This window comes from Bombina bombina, chromosome 4, assembly GCF_027579735.1.
Source record: "Bombina bombina isolate aBomBom1 chromosome 4, aBomBom1.pri, whole genome shotgun sequence".
Classification (NCBI taxonomy): domain Eukaryota; kingdom Metazoa; phylum Chordata; class Amphibia; order Anura; family Bombinatoridae; genus Bombina; species Bombina bombina.
Genome location: NC_069502.1, coordinates 863,037,755 through 863,062,543, shown reverse-complemented (window position 1 = coordinate 863,062,543; position 24,789 = coordinate 863,037,755). Strand labels below are relative to the sequence as shown.

General features: G+C 37.9%; 2 protein-coding genes across 2 annotated transcripts in view; one reads left to right on the top strand and one right to left on the bottom strand.

Moving 5' to 3' along the window:
* LOC128658004 (uncharacterized) overlaps nucleotides 1-12,120 on the bottom strand; it is a 170,871-nt gene extending 158,751 nt beyond the window's left edge. Inside the window, exon 1 of the mRNA XM_053712444.1 lies at nucleotides 12,038-12,120. The gene's annotated coding sequence lies outside the window, so the exon portion shown is untranslated. The remainder of the gene's footprint in view (nucleotides 1-12,037) is intronic.
* Nucleotides 12,121-12,246: 126 nt separating this feature from the next.
* LOC128657330 (gastrula zinc finger protein XlCGF26.1-like) overlaps nucleotides 12,247-24,789 on the top strand; it is a 60,742-nt gene continuing 48,199 nt past the window's right edge. Inside the window, exons 1-3 of the mRNA XM_053711633.1 lie at nucleotides 12,247-12,383; nucleotides 12,938-13,043; nucleotides 19,696-19,800. Of these exons, the coding sequence (XP_053567608.1) occupies nucleotides 12,966-13,043; nucleotides 19,696-19,800 (183 nt within the window). The 5' untranslated portion in view covers nucleotides 12,247-12,383; nucleotides 12,938-12,965. The remainder of the gene's footprint in view (nucleotides 12,384-12,937; nucleotides 13,044-19,695; nucleotides 19,801-24,789) is intronic.

Genomic DNA, 24,789 nt, shown 5'->3' with positions numbered 1-24,789 from the left:
GTCGTACATTGGAGAAAAAAAGGGGAGAGATGAGGGAAACTGGGGTTTGACAAATAAGAATTATAGGGTTAAATATTGTTGCTTGAATTAGCTTGCCCTTTAATTCTAGAGTTAAGACAGTGGTATCACCTGTATGGATAATTGATGCAAAGAGGTTTGCAAAACGAAAGGAAAGACTGCTTATCTCTAAGTGATTATATCACCAAAACCCACAGATATAATGAATCAAATGTATATAGTAAAATTGTCTCAAAAAACAACATTCAAACTAAAAAAAAACTTTATTGGAGACAAGAAATTTAGTCCAGCTGGACTTGTACACACGCACACACACACTGGTTAAATATAGCTCAAACTCACAGACTTGTTTGTAAGTTGCCTCATATACAATCGAAAGCGTTAAATATAGTAAATTGGCTGCAATCTTCAGACAAAGTAAAAATGTCCCTCATATGTGATTATATACTGAGATTGCAATGACATAAGTATTGTGCAGGATAGTTAACACAGTAATATTGTGCCAAAATTTTAATCGCCAAAATATGTGAAAATATAACGATAGGAGACATACACTCCACCGGTAAATTGCTTATAAGATTATACAGTTGTGTTGTATTTTACAAGCAAAGGTTTTTAAGTTTATATATAGTATATCTCAGGCTCAAAATACGGCTATGTAAATTAACAGATTAGGTTTCATATGTGAATACCGTCATAATAGTAATTTAAACCACATCTGAAATAAGTGAAAACATGCCCTGTCGGTTATAGCATTAACCAACGATATAGCTATATTGCTGAATATACCCAATTGCTTTAAATAGATATTATCAAAATACTTTGAGCAATAAGTTGCTTGTTAGTTGTAGCAAAAGACCAAGTGGAAACAAAGCCATTGCCTTCCTACTAAAAGCCTATTCTATAGCGGAGGCTATGATTAACGTTATGCTGGCTGGATTATAAAAAGCACACAACTGAGCTAGAAAAGTCTCTACTATATCGGAGACTCTATTAACATTATCCTGAGCTAAAATGTGATTGATCAAGTGCTAGAAAATATCATTAATCTAAATGAGCGAGCATATAAAAACAGAGAGGTACTATGACCTTGTGAACAGTGCCCCTGACGCGCGTTTCACATAGCGCTTCTTCAGAGGGGTACATTGGGATTTAAGGGTATTATTTGTGATATCTTTGTATAATCCCTGCACCATTGATTTAACATACAAAGCTGGAGAGGTCTCATGTGAAAACGAGCAAAAGGAATCGCGTCCGATGCTGCAGTCATGAGGCCTAAAACTTCCATGCACATAGCCACTGAAGGGAATGACTGAGACTGAAGGTGCCAACAAGCTGCAACCAATTTCAAGCGTCTCTTGTCTGTTAGAGACAGAGTCATGGACATTGAATCTATCTGGAAACTAAAAAAGGTGACCCTTGTCTGAGGAATCAAAGAACTTTTTGGTAAATTGATCCTCCAACCATGTTTTCGAAGAAACAACACTAGTTGATTCGTGTGAGATTCTGCAGAACGTAAAGACTGAGCTAGTACCAAGATATCGTCCAAATAAGGAAACACCGCAATACCCTGTTCTCTGATTACAGAGAGTAGGGCACCTAGAACCTTTGAAAAGATTCTTGGAGCTGTTTCTAGGCCAAATGGAAGAGCAACAAATTGGTAATGCTTGTCTAGAAAAGAGAATCTCAGGAACTGATAATGTTCTGGATGAATCTGAATATGAAGGTATGCATCCTGCAAGTCTATTGTAGACATATAATGTCCTTGCTGAACAAAAGGCAGAATAGATTTGAATAAAACCCCAGACTTTGTTCCTGAAAAGGAACTGGCATGATTACCCCTGATAACTCCAGGTCTGAAACACACTTCAGGAAAGCCTGAGCTTTTACTGGATTTGCTGGGATACGTGAGAGAAAAAAATCTTCTCACAGGAGGTCTTACTCTGAATCCCATTTGATACCCTTGAGAGACAATGCTCTGAATCCATTGATTTTGGACAGAATTTATCCAAAAATCCTTGAAAAACCATAGACTGCCCCCTACCAGCTGAGCTGGAATGAGGGCCACACCTTCATGCGGATTTAGGGGCTGACTTTGGTTTCTTAAATGGCTTGGATTTATTCCAATTTGAGTTAGGCTTCCAATTGGAAACAGATTCCTTGGGGGAAGGATTAGATTTTTGTTCCTTATTCTGACGAAAGGAACGAAAATGGTTAGAAACCTTAGATTTACCCTTAGGTTTTTTATCCTGAGGCAGAAAAACTCCCTTTCCCCCAGTAACAGTTGAAATAATAGAATCCAGCTGAAAACCAAATAAATTATTACCTTGGAAAGAAAGAGATAGTAATCTAGACTTAGATGTCATATCAGCATTCCAAGCTAAAGAAATGGATCTAACATCAATTTTGATAATATCAAAAATGGCATCACAAATAAAATGATTAGCATATTGCAGTAAGCGAATAATGCCAGATACATCAGAATCCAATTCTTGTTGCGCTAAATTCTCCAACCAGAAAGTTGAAGCAGCCGCAACATCAGCCAAAGAAATTGCAGGTCTGAGAAGATGACCTGAATATAAATAGGCTTTCCTTAGATAAGATTCAAACTTCCTAACTAAAGGATCCTTAAAGGAAGTACTATCTTCCATAGGAATAGTGGTACGTTTAGCAAGAGTAGAAATAGCCCCATCAACTTTGGGGATTTTTTCCCAAAACTCTATAGAATTTGCTGGTAAAGGATACAATTTTTTAAACCTTGAAGAAGGAATAAAAGAAGTACCTGGCTTATTCCATTCCTTAGAAATCATATCAGAAATAGCCTCAGGAATAGGAAAAACCCCTGGAGAAACCACAGGAGGTTTAAAAACAGCATTTAAACGTTTATTAGACTTAACGTCAAGAGGACTGGTTACCTCAATATCCAAAGTAATTAACACTTCTTTTAATAAAGAACGCATATACTCTATTTTTAATAAATAAGTAGATTTGTCAGTGTCAATGTCTGAGGAGGGATCTTCTGTATCAGATTGATACTCATCAGAGGAGGATAAATTATTATGTTGTTGGTCATTTGAAATTTCATCAACTGAATGAGAAGTTTTAAAAGACCTTTTACGTTTATTAGAAGGTGGAAATGCAGACAAAGCCTTCTGAATAGAATCAGAAACAATTTTTTTAAAATTCATAGGTATATCATGTACATTAGAAGTTGAAGGAACTGCAACTGGCAATGTACTACTACTGATGGACACACTATCTGCATGTAAAAGTTTATCATGACAACTATTACAAATGACATTCGGAGAAATAATTTCCACAATCTTACAACAAATGCACTTAGCATTGGTAGAACCGATGTCAGGCAGCAAAGTTCCAGCAGATACTTCTGAGGCAGGATCAGATTGAGACATCTTGCAAAATGTAAAGAAAAAAACAACATATAAAGCAAAATGATCAATTTCCTTATATGACAGTTTCAGGAATGGGAAAAAAATGCAAATAGCATAGCCCTCTGACAGAGAAAACGGCAAGAGGCAAACATCAATGGGGTATTAAAATAATGAAAAAGTTTGGCGCCAAGTATGACGGACAACGTAACTGAAATTTTTTTGGCGCCAACAATAACCGGAAATGACACATTCGCGTCACCAACGACGCAACTGTGTGTAAGGCTTCGGCGTCAACTACGATGCCGGAAATGACGAAGTTGCGTCACGGACGTATTTTTCGCGCCAAAAAATTATCGCGCCAAAAATGACGCAATAAAGTCTAGCATTTGGCGCACCCGTGGGTCTAATACCTCCCGCAATTTTGCAAGAAAAAAGTAGTCAATTAGAAGAGACTAAACCTCAGGTAAGAAAAAAATTTATTAAAATGTTTATTTTCCCCAAATATGAAACTGATAGTCTGCAGAAGGAAATACATGAACCTAACTCATGGCAAATATAAGTACAATACATATATTTAGAACTTTATATAAATGCATAAAGTGCCAAACCATAGCTGGGGTGCCTTAAGTAATAAAAAACATACTTACCAAAAGACACCCATCCACATATAGCAGATAGCCAAACCAGTACTGAAACAGTAGAGGTAATGGTAAATTGAGAGTATATCGTCGATCTGAAAAGGGAGGTAGGAGATGAATCTCTACGACCGATAACAGAGAATTTATGAAAAAGACCCCCGTTAGGGAAATCATTGTATTCAATAAGTGATACTCCCTTCACGTCCCTCTGACATTCGCTGTACTCTGAGAGGAATCGGGCTTCAATAATGCTGAAAAGCACATATCAATTTAGAAATCTTAGCATAAACTTACTTCACCACCTCCATAGGAGGCAAAGTTTGTAAAACTGAATTGTGGGTGTGGTGAGGGGTGTATTTATAGGCATTTTGAGGTTTGGGAAACTTTGCCTCTCCTGTTAGGATTGTATATCCCCTACGTCACTAGCTCATGGACTCTTGCCAATTACATGAAAGAAAGGGAAAAACAATTATCTAATCAAGGCAGAAACGCTTTCACTAAATATATTAGTGACCCTACCCTAGATCGCTGGAAAAAATACCTAGACCTTAAAAGAAAAAAGAGATACATTTCTTTTTCAGAAATCCGTGACTCAAAATTTAATATTTAGATCCTATTTCTTACATTTTGGAAATAAAACCAGTAAATGTTTAGCTAAATTTGAATAAAAATTATTTTAGTTGTAAAAATATTAAAGCGATTCAATCTGAAACGTCACTTCCTACTCAGACCCAGCAAATTAAAAAAGCGTTTCATAACTACTATAAACAAATTTATACACAACCTTCCTTGGATTTTTTTACAGAAAGAGATATTCTAGAAAGATATTTCTCTCCCACAACTTAAGATCAATTGGAATTATTGAATAATAAAATCTCCCAAGAAGAAGTATGTAAGGTTATAAGTAATTTATCTTTTAATAAAGCTGCGGGTCCTGACCAACTTCCCAATGAATATTACAAATTATTGGTATAATTTATTACACCTACTCTAGCAACACTTTATAATGAATATTTAACCAATACAAAAAAGCCTCCAATTTATTTTTAGAATCTTATATAGCATTAATATTAAAACCTAATAAACAAGCTGATAAACTGGATTCTTACAGTCCAATTGCACTCTTAAATACGGACTACAAGATACAGTACTGACTTCTATTCTAGCAAATAGGTTTCAAAAATATTATTCATAATTTAATTCATCAAGACCAAACATGTTTTATTAAGAGTCGCACATCTTTTACTAACTTAAGAAAAGTATTTCTGACAATTTCCCATATAACAAACTTAAAAGAAAATAATGAACCCTCTCTACACAAAATTGATAACGCTATTCTTTCCTTAAATGCTGAAAGCCTTAGATTATGTCAATTGGGACCATATATTTACAACTTTATCAAAATGTGGTTTTAAAGGGGACATTCTACACCAAATTCAGAATGTATATGACTTCCCTAAGGCGGCACTTATTATCAATAAAGAAACTTCAGAGTACAGGGACCAGGTAGGGTTGTCATCTTTCTCCCCTTATTTTGTATTTGGCCATTGAGCCTCTTGCTATACACCTTTGTGATAATATAGAGGGTATTCAAATTGGAACTAAAGCAGTAAAATTATCTTTATATGCAGATTATTTACTTTTATATATTAACAATACTTCCCTTAACTTTCCTAAAATAGTGAAAATCATTAAAGACTTTAGCAAAATCTCCAGTTATAATTTAAACTTAAGTACTATGGTTGAACAAAAACAAGTATTCCTGTTTGGACCATCCATTTAACGAAGCAAATGACCATATAACCTATTTAGGCATAAAGATCTCATATTCACCCAATTACTGGTATAACTTGAACTACAAAACAAAAAAAATATTATTGGAATTAACTAGATGGTCAACCTTGCCTTTAAATTTATTTGGTAAAATTAATTCATTTAAAATTACAGTATATCCTTTCCAAAATTACTCTATGTTATGCAAAACTTACCGTTGGCTATACACAAACATGATCTTAAATCTTTAACTACATCAATAACAAAGTTTCTTTGGGGCAATAAACTTCCTTGGATTTCCCCCCAAAAAGCTATGTTCAGATAAGAATTCAGGTGGTTGGTCTCTCCCTAATATTGAGTCTTACTCTATTGCATGGTTATCCGAAACAGCCTTGGATTGGCTGACACAAAAAGGTTACTTTGCCTTATTAGACATATAATCAGAAATGGTAAAACCATACACCCTGCAATCGCTATTACATATAGAACCTCATAAACTTACAAAGTTAATTCAAAATACTCCAATTTTTAAAGAGCAGGTTCTTGCTTGGTACAAGGTTTGCAGCCGCCGTTTGATTAATCCAAAAGTCTCACTTCATCTACCTTTATTGGGCAATCCAGATTTCACCCCTGGGTTGCAAACTTATCATCCTGGGCTCTGGAAAGATAAAGGACTAGAATTCTTCTATCAATTCATACACCTAAAAAAAACTTGCAAATTAAATTGTTCCAACAAATAAAAAATTACAGGTGGCCCTCGGTTTACAACGGTTCAATTTGCACCATTTCAGAATAACAACCTTTTTTTTCAGTCATGTGACTGCTATTGAAAAGCATTGAGAAGCAGTGCATTGATTAAAATAACCAGTAAGTGGAGCTGTCCACTTGTGTTGCAGCAAAGATATGCAAGCCAAGCAAGCTGAAATTAATCAGTTTAACCAGACCTGAGCTATCGAGCAGCTTGCAAAGGAACAAGATCTTCTTGTCTATAAATCAGTCCAGATTGGAATGCATAGAAAGAACTGTTTGCAGAAAAATGCAAGTAAAGTCTGTGTTGTGTGATTATTTTATTAGGTTTATTATGCTGTTTAGCATTTAAAGTCTTTATTTCAAAGCTTTAAAAATAATGTATTAGGTGTTAGTTATGTCAATTTTGAGCGGGGCCTGGAACCTAACTCCCTCACTTCCCATTGACTTACATTATAAACTGGGTTTTAATTTACAGCAGTTTCGATTTACAACCATTCCTTCTGGAACCTAACCCCGGCGTAAACTGAGGGCTACCTGTAATTCAAAATTTCTCACAAACTATTTTGCCTTCCTACAGGTTAGAAATTTTTGCACAAAACTAATTAGAGATAACACAGTCCACTGGAATTGGAAAGGCATTGATGACCTTCTTAAAATTTACTCTGCCAGAACATTTCTTACTTATATGCTAATTTATTGAAAGAAGATAATACAAAGAATATTTCTCTTCTTGCACAGAAATGGGTGAACTCTGGTTTACCTGAATCTTCCTCTTTTTTGGTCAAGAAGAGCTTGACCAGAATTTAGAAAGCAACATCGCCTTATGTGCTCATTAAATGGTCTAAAGATAAGGCTACGGGATGTGCAAAATGTTGCCTATCTGGGGTAAATCTAAATCACTACATTTTTGACTGCGCAAAAATTGGCCAATATTGGGCTAAACTACAATTTTGGCTGAGTAAGTAAGTAAAGAAGATATTACTTTTTCCATTTATGATATTTTTTTATGTAATGGTAAACAATGGGGATCCAAAACTAGATTACTAAATAGAAGTATAATAATAGGTCGCAACTTGATTTTTAGAGCTTGGAAAGATCCTAAACTTCCTAGTCTGAACCTATTAAATCTTTGAAAGAACAGTTCATTTTGGAACAGTACAGTCCATGCAGGTTTGAAGAAAAATATGTAGCAAGACTACTATTAAAATGGGAGTGTCTTATAAAATACTCTCCCTGCTAAGGTCATCCAAATTTTTAGAACAATGGGAACTTGATAACTCCTAAGTTGATTGTAGACCTTAGCTGAATAGCAGGCTGCTTTTGTAACGGGCGTTGGAGGGGAGAGGTGTGTGAGGAGGAGGCAGGCAGTCCCCCTCTTTTTTTTTATCTTCTGGCCAAGATTATGGCTTTGTCAGATTTTTACTTGTTGTCATTTGGTATCTTTATTTGTACTCTCATAATTGAAATTTAGATTGTGGAGTGTATATGTCATTTCATGCTGATAATATTTATTTTCTTGTGAACTTCGCCCTGCAAGGCGATATTTTTTTTTGTCACAAGCTTTTGGCATGCTTTGTTATTTTCTTTTTGAAAATAAAGAAAAAGATGTATTAAAAAAAAAAAGTAATAAGGAAAAAGTAATAAAGACAGATACGCCTCACTTTAATCCCTTGGGATAAGTTGCCCCAATAAAGACAAAGTATTTAACGCTCCCCTTGAGCATTCAAGTGTATTCAATGTAGCTAACGGTGCAGCCTGTCTTTGAATTAGCTGAAGCGACAGATCAATGGACGGGAATGCATGCCAAACCCCTCTCCTGTTGTCAGAAAATGTTTAACCCTTCCCTAGCCACAGGAGAGAACAAGCGCCGCATCCCCAGCCACGCAGCCAATGATTGTTGCTGCCTCAGTGCCTCCAGGATGAATCCTGTCACTGGAGTGCTGAGAGAAAAGATCCGCTGCCCCAGCAATCCTTAAAGAGCCAGTCAGTGCCGGATTAACGTATGGGGCTGGTTAGAACAGGCAGATGAGAGAGCACATCCAAACTCAGAGGAATACCGGCGGTAAGTGTTGGTTTACAAGATTTATTTGAAATGTGGATTCACCCGCGCGCGCTGTAGCGTTCACTCTACATCGCTCGCAGGCTCTTAGTGTGTTGATGGGACCAATGAGTGAGGAGGAGCTGCATAGCAGCTTGAAGAGAAGTTGGCGAGAGTGCGACAGAAGAGCAGGAGTCGTAAACAGTAAGCTATTTTGTATGCATGATTAAAAATTATTATTTAGCATTCCGCTCGGTAGAGGGGGTAAGGCTGATGGATGTTTGGGGGACTCCTGGTTAAACTTTAAAGTTGCTAGTGCACCTGTCCGCTACCATAATTTATGTTAATCACTTTGAAGTTCATCCATATCTCACAAGAAAACTGAGGTTTTCAATGTATCATTTATTTTAGTGCTCACATATTTCACATTTAATCTATACTTCACTGGTCATTTATTCATAGTTTATATGTAAACCATGTGACCAGAACTGTGGAGACTGTATTGTCTGTATCAAGATTTTATGTCAAGTTTTATTTTTCTCTGAAAATAGTGACTGCATAAGTGGTGTAAATGTGCAGAAGTACTGTATTGAGATATGTTGAATGTGAACTTATTAAAGGGACATAATACTCATATGCTAAATCACATGAAACTGATGCAGTATAACTGTAAAAAGCTGACAGGAAAATATCACCTGAGCATCTCTATGTAAAAAAGGAAGATATTTTACCTCACAAGTTACCTCAGAGTAAGTTCTGTGTAAAAAGTTATACTCAGCTGCTCCCAGCTGCAGGTAAAAAAAATTAAAAAAATGAAGAAATGAACAGCAGCCAATCAGCATCAGCAGTGCTGAGGTCATGAACTTTTACTGTGATCTCATGAGATTTGACTTGACTCTCATGAGATTTCATTGTAAACTTCCTTTACCTGATTGGTGAAATAAGATGAGAGTGCACGATGCTCATCCCTTCAGATGTCCCAGGACAGACACACTAAAATGCTGCTTAGAAATCCTTTACAATGGGAGGTGGCTACTGAGGAACTTTTGAGGTAAAATATCTTTCTTTTTTACATAGAGATACTCAGGAGATATTTTCTAGTCAGCTTTTTACAGCTATGCTGCATCACTTTCAAGTGTTTAAACATTTGGGTATTATGGCCCTTTAATGAACCTCAATAATAATAAAAAAAAATGTTTAATTGTTCTAGACAATTATTCAGCTTCCAAGAATGGCTGTAAAGTCTGAATATCAGTTGGCATAGTTAATATTAAGGAATACTATCATACTAAAAATATTTTATATCCACCTTGTTGGAAGATAACTTTATGAAATTATTTTGTGGGTAATTACTGTGTTGCTGCGTGTGTGCTTATGTGTGTATGAGTCTGTTTGGGTTTGTTTTTATGTATGTGTGTATGTATGTATGTATGCATGCATTTATGAATGAATGTGTCAGGGAGCGATTAACAACTGAGCCCACATGAGCCATCTGTGTAACACGGTACTACAAATAATGTATACAAACAGTGTACTAAAAACACTTTTCTATTCATTTTTTTCATTTTGAGCAACTTTCTAATTTATTTCCATTATCAAATTTTCTTCGTTCTCTTGCTATCTTTATTTCAAAAGCAGGAATGTAAATCTTAGCAGCCAGACCATTTTTGGTTCAGCACCATGGATAGCGCTTGCTTATTGGAGGCTTACATTTACCCACCAATAAGCAAGCATAACCCAGGTTCTCAACCAAAAATGGGCCGGCTCCTATGCATCGCATTCCTGCTTTTTTAATTTAAGATAGCAAGAGAACGAAGAAAAATTGATAATAGCAGTAAATTAGAAAGTTGCATTAAATTGCATGCTCTATCTGAATTGTGAAAGAAAAAAAATCGGGTTTAGTATCTCTTTAACCACAAGTAGTGTGACACTCCTGGGTGCCTGACACAGTGCTTGAGAATTCCTTCACTAGAACACTTAACATGGGAGGCAATAAAGGCTGCCTAACAAAAAGTTAAACAAGATGTAGTCAGACATCTGATCCTGAAAAGTAAGTATGTTTTGGATATTTGGCACCACCCATATCCTTAGTCCATGCATTGTGCACAATTTAGGTCATTATCCAGGCCTCAAAATTCTCTTACCTATTTTAAAAAAACATTTTAAAGTGTTTGCTGGAAACTCATAAAGTCTCATATGGAATTTCATAGTTTTGGACTGATTTATGTCTGGTCTTTTTTTTTTTTGAGAATCAGGAAGTAGAATGTCACGAGGGATAAGTAGATTGGGCTCCTGCTTTAGTTCCTTGGACAAGTAGTTATTAAATAAAATTTCACACCCCTGCCCTCTGTTTCAGACACACTGCCCTCCTAGTCACTTATATTGAGATATTTAATATAGAGAGGGTCCCGTCTCATACACACATAACCCCCATACACAGGCACATAACACTACTACAGATCAGTCTCACTGTGCCTCTCCCCAGAATCTTATACACAGGCATATAGCATTACAGATTTGTCTCACATCACCTCTCCCCAGCACCTTATACACAGGCACATAGCACTACAGATCTGTCTCACACTAACACCATCTCTCCTCACAGCCCCTAATTTATACACAGGCACATAACACTACAGATCTGTCTCACACTCACACCACCCCTCCTCACAGCCCCTTATTTATACACAGGCACATAGCACTACAGATCTGTCTCACACTCACACCATCTCTCCTCACAGCCCCTAATTTATACACAGGCACATAACACTACAGATCTGTCTCACACTCACACCACCCCTCCTCACAGCCCCTTATTTATACACAGGCACATAACATTACAGATCTGTCTCACACCACCTCTCCTCACAGCCCCTTATTTATACACAGGCACATAACACTACAGATCTGTCTCACACTCACACCACCCCTCCTCACAGCCCCTTATTTATACACAGGCACATAGCACTACAGATCTGTCTCACACTCACACCATCTCTCCTCACAGCCCCTAATTTATACACAGGCACATAACACTACAGATCTGTCTCACACTCACACCACCCCTCCTCACAGCCCCTTATTTATACACAGGCACATAACACTACAGATCTGTCTCACACCACCTCTCCTCACAGCCCCTTATTTATACACAGGCACATAACACTACAGATCTGTATCACACACACACCACCCCTCCTCACAGCCCCTTATTTATACACAGGCACATAACACTACAGATCTGTCTCACACTCACACCACCCCTCCCCACAGCCCCTTATTTATACACAGGCACATAACACCTGTCTCACACCACCTCTCCTCACAGCCCCTTATTTATACACAGGCACATAACACTACAAAGCTATACAGTCATATAAGACAGTAAGTTTCACATATTACACACAGTAAGTGCATTGTGTACTTACCGCACTATACATAAACAAGTAGCAAGTAGGTCCTGAGTCAATATCTCCACCCCCTTATGTTTCCAGATAGTAGCAGCTAGTTCCCTTCCCGCAGCAAGACATTGTGATGTCACAAGTCACATGACTGATGCGACCACTCGGGAAAGAGATTTACCGGAAGTAGCTGTGCAGGCATCTCTATACAGCTTCCTGTAGTTGTTTGTGCCATTTGCTGCAGTCATATAACTGTTGTCTTACAAATTAAACACACTACTGACGTCTCAGGACTCAATAGGGTGGTTTATTCAAATGTGTCTGTGTATAACGCACTGGGGAAACGTGTGTGTCACAACGAACGTCTTAAATTGTAAATACCTCTGTAAAAGCTACTTCAGATTATTGTGTGTGTTTGAGGCAGAGAAAACCATAATAGTATATATTAGTATATAAGGCACTGGTGGATGGGGGTTGTGTGTGAGAGACAGAGGAATCATCTCTATAATATCATATACCTGTATATAAGGTACTGGCGATGAGGTTGCGTGACAGAGACAGAGGGATCATCTCTAATTTTATATACCTGTATATAAGGATCTGGGGAAGGGACTGTGTGTGTAAAGCAGAGAGAACCTCTTAATAATATTATATATCTGTATATAAGGTTCTAGAAGGGTGTGTGTGAGAGACAGAGTAAGCCTCTCTGTATATAATGTATTGGGGAGGTGGCTGTGTATGTGGCATAGGGAACAGTGTTTATTATGATGTGTGTATGTGAATGCATACATATATGTGAAGTGTATATGTGAGTTTGTATACATATGTGTGCTATATATGTATGCATAGGTCGTCAGTGTGTGTATAAGTGTAGGTATAGCTATTCTTATATATGTAATTTTTGTCATGTATGTGCCACTGCTGCAGGTCTCAGTGTTACACAATATCACTGACCATGAACAAGATGAAGAAGAAGCTGCCGGAGCGGATCCTGAATCACATCCTGGAGATTCTCTACCTGCTGACGGGAGAGGTGAGAAAACATTTCAACAACACTGTGGTAACCTCTTGAAGGGAATGTGTGTATTAGTTGCTTAGCAACAATAATTGAGATGCTCAGAGGAAACAAAAAAGCTGTGTTTAAAGAGACACTGACCCCCCAAAAAAAAATTGTGATTCAGATAGAGCATGCAATTTTAAGCAACTTTCTAATTTACTCCTATTATCAAATTTTCTTCATTCTCTTGGTATGTTTATTTGAAAAGCAAGAATGTAAGTTTAGATGCCGGCCCATTGTTGGTGAACAACCTGGGTTGTCCTTGCTGATTGGACAGCACCAATAAACAAGTGCTGTCCATGGTTCTGAACCAAACATTTGCTGGCTCTTTAGCTTAGATGCATTCTTTTTCAAATAAAGATAGCAAGAGAACGAAGAAAAATTGATTATAGAAGTAAATTAGAAAGTTGCTTAAAATTGCATGCTCTATCTGAATCATGAATGGAAAAAATTGGGTTCAGTATCCTTTTAAGGTGTTTGTGCAAATACAAAAGTGTAGAATTGTTCTGGGAATATTCTCTGGTAAAAATTCACCCGAGGGGACATTTTTTCCCCAGTAGCTTTTTGTTGTTTGTTCCATCATTCCCATGCACAGACCAGCAATAGGCATCTTATGAAGTGATGTCAGGTTTAGGCTAATAAAGAATAAACTGATACAAGTGGCCCTCGTTTTACAACGGTTCAATTTACACCGTTTCAGAATAACAACCTTTTTTTCCAGTCATGTGACTGTTATTGAAAAGCATTGAGAAGCAGTGCATTTATTAAAATAGCCAGTAGGTGGAGCTGTCCGCTTGTGTTGCAGCAAAGCCAAGTAAGCTGAAATTAATCAGTTTAACCAGACCTGAGCTATCGAGCAGATTTCAAAGAAACAAGATCTTCCTGTCTATAAATCAGTCCAGATTGGAATGCATAGAAAGAACTGTTTGCAGAAAAATGCAAGTGAAGTCAGTGTTGTGTGATTATTTTATTAGGTTTATAATGCTGTTTAGCAAATGTGTTTGTTCATTTAACTTAGTTTAATTATATATTCTGTGTTGTGTGATTATTGTATTAGTTTTATAATGCTGTTTAGCATTTAAAGTCTTCATTTCAAAGCTTTAAAAATAATCTATTAGGTGTTACTTATGCCAATTTTGAGAGGGGCCTGGAACCGATCTCCCTCACTTCCCATTGACTTACATTATAAACTGGGTTTCAATTTACAACAGTTTCGATTTACAACCATTCCTTCTGGAACCTAACCCCGGCGTAAACTGAGGGCTACCTGTATTTATATGGTATAAACAAGTAGTAATCTGTGCAGAAGAGGAAGTGCTATTGTATAGAATGGCCATAAGCTTGTGTACATATGTCATATATAGATAATACCTGCACGTACACCCTCTAGCTCAGTGATTTTTAACCTTTTTTTTGCCATGGCACACTTTTTTACATTAAAAAATCCTGTGGCACACCACCATCCCAAAATTTTAAAAAAATCACACATTGTAGCGTAATACAGCATATATATATACACATACACACAAACACACACATACTGTATGTATTGTGCTGTTATGCCATGCCTCCTACATACTACCCCTGCACTGGGAGTAAAAAACACGCAAAGTTTAAAAAATATGTCACACTGTTGTCAGTCTGCCGTGGCACACCTGAGGATCTCTCACGGCACACTAGTGTGCCACGGCACACTGGTTGAAAAACACTGCTCTAGCTGGTTAGTCTACTCACATCCTGGCAATTTCATTGTGCATGTTACCTGGATATCTGCAAAGATATGCACGCAAAGATACTGGAATGTATCTTGCAGGATTCTGAAACTGACTGCAACATATTAGACAGTGATTGCTTGATCAGTGCAGGAGCTTAAGTATATATTTTTCCTTAATTGTCCACAGCAAAGGAGATATTTAAAAGCTTCTTAACCCCTTAACGATCAGCGCCATACCCTGTACGGCAACGCTGCTGTCCTGGGCCTCTCTACCACAATCTCGCTAACAGTAGGTGATGCCGATCGTTGGTGGCGTGGGAGGCGGGTGGGTGGACCATCCATGGAGGGGGACGGAATCGCTATGCTACAGAAAAAAAAAAATTCACAGCGGCGGGGAAGGAGGGAGAGGGGGAATCATACAGTGGAGGTGGGGTTAAAGGGTGGGAAAGCGATTTGGGAGGTCGGTAAATGAGGTGGGGGGCAGCTAACACTACAGAAAAAAATTGTGTTTTTAAAAAAAAAAAAAAAAAAAAATAGCCAAATTTTGGAAAACTGGGTACCTAAGATGGCAGATCTAATTAGAGCTCTTTGGGAGGGATAAGGGAGGTGGGAAGGTAGTGGGTAATCCTACACTTAAAGGGACAGTTCACTCCAAAAATGTCTCCCCTTTAAATTGTTCCCAATGATTCATTTTACCTGCTGGAGTCTTTTAAATGGTTTCTCCTTTACTCCTATTTTGGCATTTGAAATAGCTGATTTAGCCTGTGGTATCCCAACCTATACTGAAAGTTTCTATACTGGAGTATATTCTATTGAATAGCCTAAGTAAACACAGCCAGCAGAAGAGATTACACTCTCAGTGGGGGGCATGATAGTTAAGGGACATGAAACCCAAACATTTTCTTTCATGATTCAGATAGAGAATACAATTTTAAACAACTTTCTAATTTTCTTCTATTATCTAATTTGTTTCATTCTTGTGGTATCATTTGCTGAAGGAGCAGCAATGCACTACTGGTTTCTAACTGAACACATGGGTGAGCCAATCACAATCGATATATATATGCAGCCACCAATCAACAGCTAGAACCTAGGTTCTCTTCTGCTCTGGAGCTTGCCTAGATAAAACTTTCAGCAAAGTATAACAAGAGAAGGAAGCAAATTAAATAATAGAAGTAAATTGGAAAGTTGTTGAAAATATTTTCTATCCGAATCATGGAAGAAAAAATTTGGGTTTCATGTCCCTTTAAGTAATAAAATGATAATTTTCCATTATTTTCTCTAAGTATTGAGCTTTGGTTTTCTAGACAAATATAAGATAAGGGAGCATGTCTGTGTACATAAAAGTGATAATATAATGAGATCTGATATTACCTGAAGCTCAACCCATTGTAATAGGCTGTGGTTTAAAAACACAAAACCAGCTACTTCATATACACAAATAAACCGAAAAATGCAATTTCTCATAAATGTTATACTCTGCTGCTGGTATAACAAGTCATTGAAAATACATTCATATAAAAACAATTTTACAGTGTACTGTCCCTTTAAGAAAATATGCTATATAATAAAAGGCCAAGTGTGTTTGTCCGAAGCTGTCATGCGCAGTAGAGACTGCGTGCGAGGACAAACACACCTGGCCTTCCAACTGACCTGGCGTCGTGTGGTGCAGTGGGCGTGGCCGGGCAGGTGCGGAGTGGGCGTGGCCGGCAGATGCAGAGTGGGAGAGAGCGCAAAAGAGAGGGGGGAGAGAGAGCACAAAAGAGAGGGGGGAGAGAGCACAAAAGAGAGGGGGAGAGAGCACAAAAGAGAGGGGGGGAGAGCACAAAAGAGAGGGGGGAGAGAGCGCAAAAGAGAGGGGGAGAGAGCGCAAAAGAGAGGGGGGAGAGAGCACAAAAGAGAGGGGGGGAGAGCACAAAAGAGAGGGAGGAGATTGTGTTAGGCTGTTGTTTAAATCCAAGTGAGCCTGTGCGGTTTTATCACATGGCGCAGAATACTATACTTAATTCTCACTATGCTCTGCTTGTCAGACTCTCTCTGCAAGGACCACAGCATTACATGGTTAAACTAGCCGACTTGCACTGTGACATAACACATAGGGCTAGATTTATTAAAGCTGAGGCGGACAGCTCGCCTGTGGCGGGGCGAAATTACCAGCAGGTATTCGCCATTGCACACAAGCGCAATTTTGCGCTTGCGTGCAATCCCGCCCCCTGCCCGCGCACAGCCAATGACGTGCGGGTAGGAGCTGTCAATCTCCTCGGTCTGACTAGACTGAGGAGATTGAATTTCGCCACATTAGAGGTGGCAAAGAGGTTAGGGAAGCGGCAGTCTGGTGACCGCTGCTTGATAAATGACGGCGAGCAAGTTCTTGTGAGAACTTGCAGCCATAGGGTTTAATAAATCTAGCCCATAGTATAGTCAACCCGTCACAGCTCCGCCCACCAACAGGAATTTTACTCACTTTAGGAGAAAAAGCAAACTGCACAGCAGAGATACGTGAGTGAGTATTGCAGGCTAATATATATGCCTCAGTGAGTGCACACAACAGCTTTTGGTATATTATATGTATAATTTTCCCACTTGTCTTGTTTTTTTTTAATACATTTATTAACTCACAAGCATTGAAACAAAATGTGCACTGCTGAACACGGATGCGTATTTATTGAGCGCTGGTCCATGTTCACAATAGCAGTGACGTCATTGTGGGGGGGGGGTGCATAATGTGCTGCAGGGAGAGAGACAGAGTGGTCATGCGGCCAGAAAATACTGTTTGGGGTATGGAAAAGATGGTAGAAAACTGAGTTTTCAAAAAAATATTTCTGAACATAGGAAGTTATATATACTTTTAGCCCAGCACCAACATAATTAACTATGCCTGCAAAATAGTTTAAAATGTATTCTTGTTCTGGGTAAACGGTCCCTTTTAAAGGGACATTCTACAATATAATTGTTATTGTTTTAAAAGATAGATAATCCCTTTATTATCCATTCCCCAGTTTTGCATAACCAACACAGTTATATAAATATGCTTTTTACTAGGGATGCACCGATACCGATACCAAGTATTTGCATGAGTACTTGTACTCGTGCAAATGCACCGATACTTAAACCGATACCTCTACTTCCTACCAATATGCTATCTTGTGGCGTTTTTTCAAACTGCATGTTCCCATTTCATTTTAAACTGGAGTGGAGACTAAACTAAAAATTGTTTACTACTGTTCTGCCAATACAAATTGCTGTTATTTGTATTATTGTAGGAGAGATCACTGTACCTCGTTCAGACAAACCCCTGAAGTACTGGGCAGTTCATAAACAGATTTCCAGCTCTGGCTAAAATGGCCCAAAAATATCTTTCTGCCTCATGCAGTAGTGTGGAAAGATAAAGGCTGTTCAACTTAGAGTCGAACCTCCATACAAATGTCAGACTGATGTTTATATAACAGCCCTACAACCCAATTGCATCACCCCTTTAAATTTAATATTTTATTGTAATATTTTTTATTTATAAACCTGTTCAGTGAACTTTTTTATTATTTCATAATGTCTTTTGAATTACAGTCCTTTATAATTATAAAGAAGGAATCTTAAATAATTAGTCTGTATTGTGCTTGGTAAACTGTCACATGACATAAAAAAAAAGTATCGGTAATTGGTATCGGCGAGTATTTGAAAACAAGTATCGGTACTTGTACTCAGTCATAAAAAAATGGTATTGGTGCAACCCTACTTTTTACCTCTGCGATTACCTTGTATCTAGGTCTCTTCTGACAGCCCCCTGATCACGTGACTGTGACTATATAAAATCTATTGACTTGCATTTAGTACTGTGTTGTGCTAACTTAAAAAAAATTCAATTTTTATTGCACAAATTATCATTAAAAAATGTTGTGTTAAATTATGCAGAACATTATATAATATTAGAAAATATTACCCTGCCCCCACACTACTTTATAATGACACCCGGCTATTTTATAATACCACCCAGCTGGCAATTGTTTTTGTGAAGAACACTGAAAGCTGTGTTAAAGGGACAGTCAAGTATAAATTAAACTTTCATTATTCAGATAGGACTTTTAATTTTAATTGACTTTCCAATTTACTTTTATCATCAAATTTGCTTTTTTCTATTGGTATTCTTAGTTTAAACTAAACATAGGTACGCTCATATGCTAATTTCTAAGCCTTTAAAGGCTGCCTCTTATCACATGCTTTTTAAATCTCTTTTCAACACAAAGAGACAGAAAGTACACGTGGGCCATATAGATAACACTGTGTTCAGGCACAGAAAGTTATTTAAGATCTAGCACAATACAATGCTAAATTTAAGACAATAGATAATAAACAGTCACAGTCATGTGATCAGGGGGCTGGGAGAAGGTTCCTAGATACAAGGTAATCACAGAGGTAAAAAGTACATTAATATAACTGTGTTGGTTATGCAAAACTGGGGAATGAGTAATAAAGGGATTATCTATCTTTTAAAACAATAACAATTCTATGGTTGACTGTCCCTTTAACTTGCTTCTTTTATTACCTGCGTTATATCTGTCCCTAATTATCTTCAGCAGGGGAAACAGATAAGGGGCAACTTAAGCTCAAACATGGCCCCGCACCCATTACAAAAAAAAAATTCAGAGGGAAATGGGAACAAAATAAATAATGAAAGTACTGTATATTGCAAAGTCTTTTTTAGCTGCATATACTTAAACATTATATATTACAGTTTCCTACTGATTAATATCCCTTTAATTCCTGATATATACTGTGCATACATACAATATTTACTGTAGGTGCAGATATTTTGCAATGCTTTTCCATGTGACCATGATGAGATGGGGAATATGATAACCGGATACACACATGTGATGTGAGAGGGGTCATTGATGTTTTTATGTTTCTTTCTTGCAGCGTGTGAATAATTCACTGATAGCGAGTGACATGTCCGAGGAGAAGATGACAACCGAGAGGATACTGACCCACACCCTGCAGATCATGTACCTGCTGACAGGGGAGGTGAGAGCTGATGGAATATGTAATAATAACAGCTGCATGTCCCTGTCACTGGCTGTATTTGTTTATTTACACACATTAACATGGTTTGAAATTATTAGAATATGCTGATTGCAGCCTGACATGTCCTCGCTCATTCTGTACATGGAGTATATAACCTTTTCATACTAAAGGCCAAACATATGTATCTTTGTGTATATACTTTAAAAAGCAAGTGTAGGGGGCGTGGCCGGGAAGCAGTTATGATCAGACGCAAATACATGGAGCTCTCAGCTTTATAATCATAATATGCTGCTTACCCCAGAGCAATTATAACACTACATTTTATAGCTATTGGATCCACATTCTCCAGCTCATTGTGCATCGAATTCTACCAAGTATGTCTAGATACAAATCCTGGGACTTGCTCTTAACCGATGTTAAACAAAGCTGCGGCCTACATTCAAACCCTCTACACCTACCTGAGTCCTCCGATTTTGGCAATTTGAGATCTACCAACATAAAACTATACAAGATCAAACATGAAAGAGTTCCACGCTACCATAGGGCTACTACTCGAAAGCCTTGAGGTCAGGTAAGACAGCATATTTACAGATCTCTCCGTTCTTTGTCATACCTTGAGGAGTGACTTCGCCACGCGGACAAGTGAAAACCCACCTCTAAAAGGTAGAGAGGCAGAACAAGGCAATCTGGAACTATGCAAGCCGCCTTCGAAAAATTTGGATAGGAGAATGAGGATCTCACCGCAAGCACCAGAGACACTCAGCGAGAGACAACAGCAGATAGTACATCATACTCTGGGAATGCTAAAACATAGTACCCCAACCTGGTATTATGCAGCGTGTCACCTGGCAGAAGACCAGAAAACAACGTTCCCAGCTCCGGGGACTCTGACTACAGCAGAGCTGGCTCATACTCTGATTAGTGTAAGGAGGATAGGTGAGAATTCATACTCTGATTAGCCCCGGTTACTTTACAGGGACCCTGCTATCTACCTCTACATCTGGCTACTTCCCTCATCGATAAGAACCCGAGTGAGAACTTCACCACCACTCATAACAGAACTCTTGCAGACTCACAATCTATCATTTGGACCTACCATTGGGAACCTATGCTTTGCAGTATAGCGAAGGAGAGGACCGGTAGGAAACTACAAGCAGTGACTCTCTCTCTTGGGACCTATCCTCAGAAGACACCATCACCCGATCTTCTCCTCTACGTTGTAGAGTATACTTACCACATACTTGGGACCCCGGAGGAAAAGGGTTAGTTCGTGAACTTGTGGGTCTTGATAGTACTACGGGGCTTTCAGGAGTTCCTATGAGGAGATCGGGTTGGCCCCCCTAGCTGAAAAAAATATAACAGAGACCCCAGACATCGAGGTTGATATTAGCAATGCCTAAGATAGTTCTGGCACCGTAGCAGCTAAAACACTGGGCAGTAAGTTTTCGACCTATGAAAGATACTTTTCAAACTTCACAGCTTTCAGCGATTCCTTATGGTACTCTTCTACGTTTTTCATATGCTATAGTTCTGGCGACAGCTTGCAGGCAATTTATAATAGAGTCGCTCATGCTTTACCCTGCGTTTTTTCTTTTGTGTTAAAACTATATATTACAGATAGGCGACGACCACGGCAGGTTCAGTTTTCTTTATCTGATATGGACTGGATTATACATGTACATTTTCACGCACACCTCTATATTACCTAGATAGGGGGAAATCCTACTATACTACAAGTTGCTAGACTCTAGCTCATATCCATTCGGAAAATAGAGATAAGAGGCTGTTATATCCCTTTATTTAGGAGATCTTGAAATGTTTAGACAACTTATTCTACGTTGTTCCTATGATCTGTTACTCACTACTTTGTGTTTAGTAAGTCCACATTATTTTAACATGCTATTTGCATATACTGTGAGTTGAGGTATTACTTTAAAAAGGGGCTTATAGTTACCATATTATATGGATCAGAATCAGCATAAACAAATGGATAACATGTATACCATATACCTAATACTCAGAACACCTAAATACAGCATAGCTTCTGGTAAGCTAGATCTACAGTATTATTTGTTATCAATTTCCAACAGCGGGGTTTGTAGGAAGCTCTGCATTTTATTATACCTTTTCTCTTAGTTTTATATGCTCCCTGGATGAACCATGTCTGCCAGTGACAGTTACACTTCATGACTCAGCACCAGCAGACTTATCTATATGCAACATTTAGCTTCAGTCCTTTACCATTTAAAGTCTGTGGGTATTCACCATGTTATCCACTGCTGTCCGTGCTAATATTATTGGTTCACAGCCACTATTACTCACAACCATTTCAGGCTTGAAATACTGTATTAATTGCTCTCTCTGGACTGTTTTTTTTTTCTTAAAGGGACAGCAAACCTTAAAAATAATGTTATATAATTCTGCACATAGTGCAGAATTATATAACATTATATTAGCCAAACATTATTTAAACGTAATTTTCCCTATTCATTTTTAAAAGAAAGCGGGTCTGTGAAACAGCGCTTTCTTTTAAAAATGAGTAGGGAAAATTACGTTTAAATAATGTTTGGCTAATATAATGTTATATAATTCTGCACTATGTGCAGAATTATATAACATTATTTTTAAGGTTTACTGTCCCTTTAATATACACACCCTCTTACATAACCTGCATTATCCCCTTACATACCACTCACTATGTGCAGTATGACTTTCAGAGTCTCAAATCAGCGCCTGATCATCTTTGGCACAAGTTGGATTCCTACCCACGATATACCATAAAGCTAAGTGAAACCTCATATAGTGTAGGCCATCTCACTCTCCATCCTTGAAATAGGACATATTTCTTTACCGTGCTATTATTTGTAATAGGCATATGCATGTTTACGCAAATTTTCATATCGGAACCACTAGTCAGAATCTCTTCCGTATAGTTATGTTGCTTCTTATATTTCTATAAGACACAATAGATAATCCAGACAACAAACAGTTGAATCTGCACGTAGGAACCAATCACACTGCATACATTGGCACCAATGATTTAACCTATTCCTCCCTACAACTTTCCTCATATTTCAGCAATCAAGGCTCCCATAATAAGTACATATAACCTGTTAGAAATCCATAACTAGGAGAACCTAGTAGATACTGCGCACACTACATCTCATTTCAGCATGCAAATGTAGTTCATATGACGTGGTTGTGCAGTAAGACCCTTCATCATAGTTAGTATTATTCACAGACTCCGCTACGGCAGGGTTAATGTTTATTATGTTTATCAACTATACTACTGATGTGGCACTCTCTCCTAATAGATATCTTAGATATCTGTGCTCCCTGGTGCCTGTGCTAAATGTTTATGGAGCTCTCTACATATATGCCACGCCTCTATTATTTTGAATTTGCACCATGCACGTCCCACTATGGTAATCCTTAGAGGACTTCCTTTAACAGCTGGGAATCTTGCAGCAGTCTAATGTTATAGAGTTGAAATGTCATTGTTAGAGCTTTCCTGAGTCTCTCACGTCAAATATGGTTTCTCTTTATAATGTCATTACCTTACTAGTCCGTGGTTTACAATGTTCGTTAAGTGTGACACACAATGTAGATGTTTAGGCTGTTATGTTTCAACAAGAAGGTAACCTTAAGCTAAGCACTCAACTACTATAATTCAAAACTACCTAAAGTATAGTCACACGGAGGCTATTCCCTAATTAACATCTAACCTACTATAGTATGACCTGAGTGATAAGGTTGATATTGATTTAAAAGTTCCATATTGCCTCAAGGTACAGCCTCTAAATTGATCTACTTAATTTCTAACTAAGGAGAGCCTCCTTAACAACTTGCAACATTTAGCTTCGTCTAAGCTTCTATAATATCCATTGCTACGACACCCCCCCCCCAACTTTACCTCCCCCCTTATTAAAAGCGGCTCCTGCCCGCTGATCCACCCTAATTACCACCTAAACCATATTACTACCCATTCATACCCGTAGGTGTGCTCGCCATCTAATTGATCCTTTGCCTCCCGCTCACTAAAGGTCATTTATTAACTTAAACTCTTGAACCCCCTATATATCAAATGCACCACTACCAGGCTCTTCAACTCTTGGCATCTACACCATATTATGATCTATAATGTTAAAGGGACAGTCAAGTCCAAAAAAATCTTTCATTTTTCACATAGGACATGTAATTTTAAACAACTTTCCAATTTACTTTTATCAACAATTTTGCTTTGTTCTCTTGGTATTCTAGTTGAAAGCAAACCTAGGAAGGCTCATATGATAATTTCTAAGCCCTTGAAGGCCGCCTCTTTTTTATTTGCTTTTCACAGCAGGGGAGAGCTAGCTCATGTAGGCCATATAGATAGCATTGTGATCACGCCCGTGGCTAGTGGCAGACACTGCACTAATTGGCTAAAATGCAAGTCATGTGATTAGGGACGGTCAGAAGATGCTTTTATACAAGGTAATCACAGAAGTAAAAAGTGTATTAATATAACAGTGTTGGTTATGCAAAACTGGGAAATGGGTAATAAAGGGATTATCAATCTTTTTAAACAACAAAAATTCTGGTGTTGACTGTCCCTTTAAGTAGACTTTGGTTTACAGAAAAAGAGGTTCCAAATATTTATACACGGTTTATATATTTTTGTTTCACCTATAGCTCTCTCATTAGATAACTTCGAATGACGCACGAAAAATCAATGTATGTTGTTACTTTTCAATGACTGATAAGACTATGTACTTCTCTTATGTAAACTGGTTACTTGCTGTTAACATACCTACCAACCTCAATAAAAAATGTTTTGGTTTTTTTTAAAAAAAAGCAATGGTAATCTAAAAAACAAAACATCCAAAAATATCCTATACTATAAAAGGCCAAGTGTGTTTGTCCGAAGCTGTCATGCACAGTAGAGACAGCACGAGGACAAACACACCTGGCCTTAAATCCCTACCTGATCTGCCGACTGTCGCAAGCAAA